Raw genomic sequence first — 3546 nt, 5'->3', positions numbered from 1 at the left:
GTGCTTTGTGACCACCTAGAGGGGTGGGATAGGGAGGGTGGGAGGGAGACGCTAAAGGGGGGAGAAATGGGGATATATGTATATGTATAGCTGGTTCACTGTGTTATACAGCAGAAAATACGACACCATTGTAAAGCAATTATACTCCAATAAAGATATTTAAAATAAATAAATAAATAGGAAAAAAAATGAATCCGAATGCTGGGTGGTTACTGGGTGCCAGATCCTGGGCAAGCACTTGCCATGCACTCTCTCCTCTCATTCCCACACTCTGCACTGTGGAGATTTATCATCTCCATTTTACCAATGAGAAAACTGAGACTCAGAGAGGTCAGGCCCTTGCCTAAGGTCACACAGTAAGTAGCAGAGTCCGCTAGGATCCACGTCCAGCTCTGACTCTAAAGCCCCCTCACTGTACGTCAAAGGTGGAGGCCAAGGGATGCTGGCTTCCTGGAGAGAGACTGCGGAAACCTGGCAGCTACGCGTCTGGGAGTAAAAATGGGCTGCTTTACATTTTATAGTGCCAGGGGTCTATAAAATTGGAAGATCTGCAGCTGGGACTGTGCCAACCTTTATGTCCTGGTGTGCAGGGCAGGGAGCAGGTGCCAAAACAGTTGGACCTGATTAGTCTGTGTTCTCTCCTGATCCTCGGGAATGGGCCTCCAAGGAACCCATCTCCCCCAGTGAGACCAAGCTCCTCCCAGATGCCATCTGTATGTTCCAGAGGTACAGAGAATTTAGGCAACTTTGCCAACAACACACAGCTAGTGGATGGATGGGTCGGGATTCAAAGCCAGGCAATCTGACCCCAGATTTCCCAAATCCCACACTTCACAAAGGGCCTGGACTAACTGTACCGGAATAATGCAGGTCATAAATGACTTCACAGTTCAGAGGGGGTGGTGGCTGGGAGAGAGGGGAAACTTGATGGAGGAGTTGACCCTTTAGCGACACTTGGAAGAACAGGTGGGTGGGATATATGGAGGTGATGGGGTGCAGGACCCCATTGAGCAGATTAGCTTGGCTGTGAGTTTATTAATAGAGGTGAGAAGGGAAGCTTAATTAGAAAAGTAGGTTTGGTGGCCTTGACCTGGATTAAATAAAAACAAGTTGAAGAGAAGTTAGAGTCTGCCTTTCCAATTGACTCCCACATCATGTTTCTGTACATGCAACTCTAGGGAAGGAGCTGTTTCTGCGGCCCAGACCCCTATAAATCTTACAGCAAAATGTAATGCATTATAGCCCCAGGAGTGCAACCAGCCTCCAGACACTGCTGTCACAAATTCAGCCAGGACCCATCACCTGGGAGGGGAGATGGTGGGAAAGAGCCAAAGCCATGGAAAGGAAGACTCTGTGGCATAGGTACAGCCTCAGGTTCAAGATCAAGACGGAGAGCAGTTACCGCGAGAAGCGATGAAGTTAGTGGTAAAACCACCCCAAGGAACCGATAACCCAAAAATCTTTCGTATGATCAGCAGTGGAATTGGCGCATCAATTATTTTTCCATTTGTTTAACAAACATTTATTCATGGTCGACCATATGCCAAGTACTGTGTTCACATCTAAAAGCAAATATGCTGATATACTGGTAATTTGCAAAACTCCAAGCAAAACAATAAGGTCCCACTTGGTACCCACCAAGGCCCCATTTGGGTGTCGCTGGAAAGCCCCAGCCCCGCCCTCAGGGCCCTCACTCTCCTCTCTCAGTGCCGCAATGACATGTGGAGGTGAGGGCCGAAGAGACTCAAAGAACACCCAAAGGAGCTCTCTCGCTCTGACCAAGGAGTCCTTCCCTGGAGCTGGCCAGCTGTGTGTGGATTCTGGGTTAAAAATCTTTTCTCATCCCTGAAACTTGAGTTTGGGGCAGAAATATCACTTTAAGCTACAGAGCAGCCATCAGAGATAAGTGCCCAACTGCTGGGAAAAAAAATAAAATAAAAAAAAACAGCCCTTGGCCAAACCCTCCAAGAGTCAGCTTCAAAAAGAAGCTGCAGCCTGCAGTTCACAGGACAAAAATCAGCTTTGCCTGTACATAGAAAGGATGTAACTTATTTTTCCGTTAACCCCAGATAGTCCATCTCATCTGAGGAGACTAAACAATGACCAGTTATACCTTCAAAGTGCCCTTGAACAAGAAATGAGCACAGAGATGCTGGGAATTCATTGACCTTCTGTGGCAGAGCCTGTGAATAGCAACGCACTGAGCTTCTGCCCCTGAGAATTATTCAGTTGTTCTAATGTCCAGGCAAAGGTGAGGCAAAAGCAGATCCAAACTTAGAAAAGGAAGTTTCGGCATTTTCAAGTTTTCTGAACAGCAATGATTGCGCTCACTCAGCCACTTTCATCACCAGAGCTCACCCTCTTTAATCAGTTCCCACGGAGATCTGGAAAATTGATAGATAGAATGATCCCCTGCGAAATGGCTCCAAAAAAAAAAAAAATGGGTCAGGGAGAAGCTAGTGGCTTGGCCCAAGGCTTAATGCTAAAACAGCTTCAGAATCGAGAACAGAAGTTTCTAGGGTCAGCCTTTACTCTCACAGTAGGTTCCATAGTCTTAGAAGTTGGACAATAAAATCCAAAATCTTTTTTTAACGCCTAGAATCAGCAGCATCAAGTCAGAGCTAAGAAATAAGTAAGTGTTGCCTAGTGCTGCCAGCAAAATAAAGAAAGTGCAAAAATCTAGTTAATTACTCAGGACATGTTGGCAGACACCTCTGCTTGTCTGAATGGTTATTTACATCTGCATTAATTTACACTTGTGGAAGTTTTAAATATTTCTTAAGTAGCAGCAAAGCTCTTACCAGAAACTTTGCTGTTTTGGAAAAATTCCTCTCTTCCATCCCTGATTTATTCACAGGTGTAGGACACCCTGCCACAGAGCCATGACTCTTGTGCTTAGAGAGATCCTAAATGGGAATTCACACTCAGACATCATACCTAGAGCCACTGCCATCCTCCTGGCTCCACCTGGACCCTGAGCCTGCTCCCCAGACTTCATACTCTTGCGGTGGGCAGTTCCAAGGCAAGGGCTCTAAGAAAATCTGGACACACATTAAAACCTGAAAAAAATGGGTGAAGGTGGTCAAGAGGTTAAAACTTACAGTTATAAGACAAATCAGTTCTGGGGACGTAATGTACAGCATGGTGATTATATATAGTTAACAATACTGTATTGTATATATGAAATTTGCTAAGAGAATAGATCTTAAAAGTTCTCATCACAATAAAAAAAATTTGTAACTATGTGAGGTTGATTGATGTTAACTAGACTTATTGTGGTGATCATTTCACAATATATACAGATAGCAAATCATTATGGTGCACATCGAAAACTAATACTTTTTGTGTTATGTCAGGGACTTCCCTGGTGGCACAGTGGTTAAGAATCCACCTGCCAATGCAGAGGACACAGGTTCGAGCCCTGGTCCGGGAAGATCCCACATGCCGCAGAGCAACTAAGCGCGTGCGCCACAACTACTGAGCCTGCGCTCTAGAGCCTGCGAGCCACAACTACTGAGCCCGTGTGCCACAGCTACTGAAGCCCAC

At 45.5% G+C, this 3546-nt stretch overlaps 1 protein-coding gene across 17 annotated transcripts in view; it reads right to left on the bottom strand.

Moving 5' to 3' along the window:
• CNIH3 (cornichon family AMPA receptor auxiliary protein 3) overlaps positions 1-3546 on the bottom strand; it is a 306731-nt gene that overhangs the window by 148955 nt on the left and 154230 nt on the right. For 5 of the 17 annotated variants that reach the window (XR_003679327.2, XR_003679332.2, XR_008617029.1 and 2 more), the window contains 2 exons: positions 2938-3059; positions 1985-2384 (listed from right to left, as the gene is read on the bottom strand). The exons of 5 other annotated variants lie outside the window; for them this stretch is intronic. Coding sequence is in view for 5 of the 12 variants with exons in the window: in XM_055084048.1 (XP_054940023.1) it covers positions 2359-2384; positions 2938-3059 (148 nt within the window). In the remaining 7 variants the exon portion in view is untranslated. Of the gene's footprint in view, positions 1-1984; positions 2424-2937; positions 3060-3546 lie in introns of those variants that run through there. 7 more of the 17 variants (XR_003679330.2, XM_055084050.1, XM_055084051.1 and 4 more) reach the window with 3 other exon arrangements.

The sequence above is a fragment of the Physeter macrocephalus genome, chromosome 4 (assembly GCF_002837175.3).
Source record: "Physeter macrocephalus isolate SW-GA chromosome 4, ASM283717v5, whole genome shotgun sequence".
Classification (NCBI taxonomy): Eukaryota; Metazoa; Chordata; class Mammalia; order Artiodactyla; family Physeteridae; genus Physeter; species Physeter macrocephalus.
The sequence above is the reverse complement of the archived record's forward strand: the minus strand, read 5'-3'. Positions and strand labels throughout refer to the sequence as shown.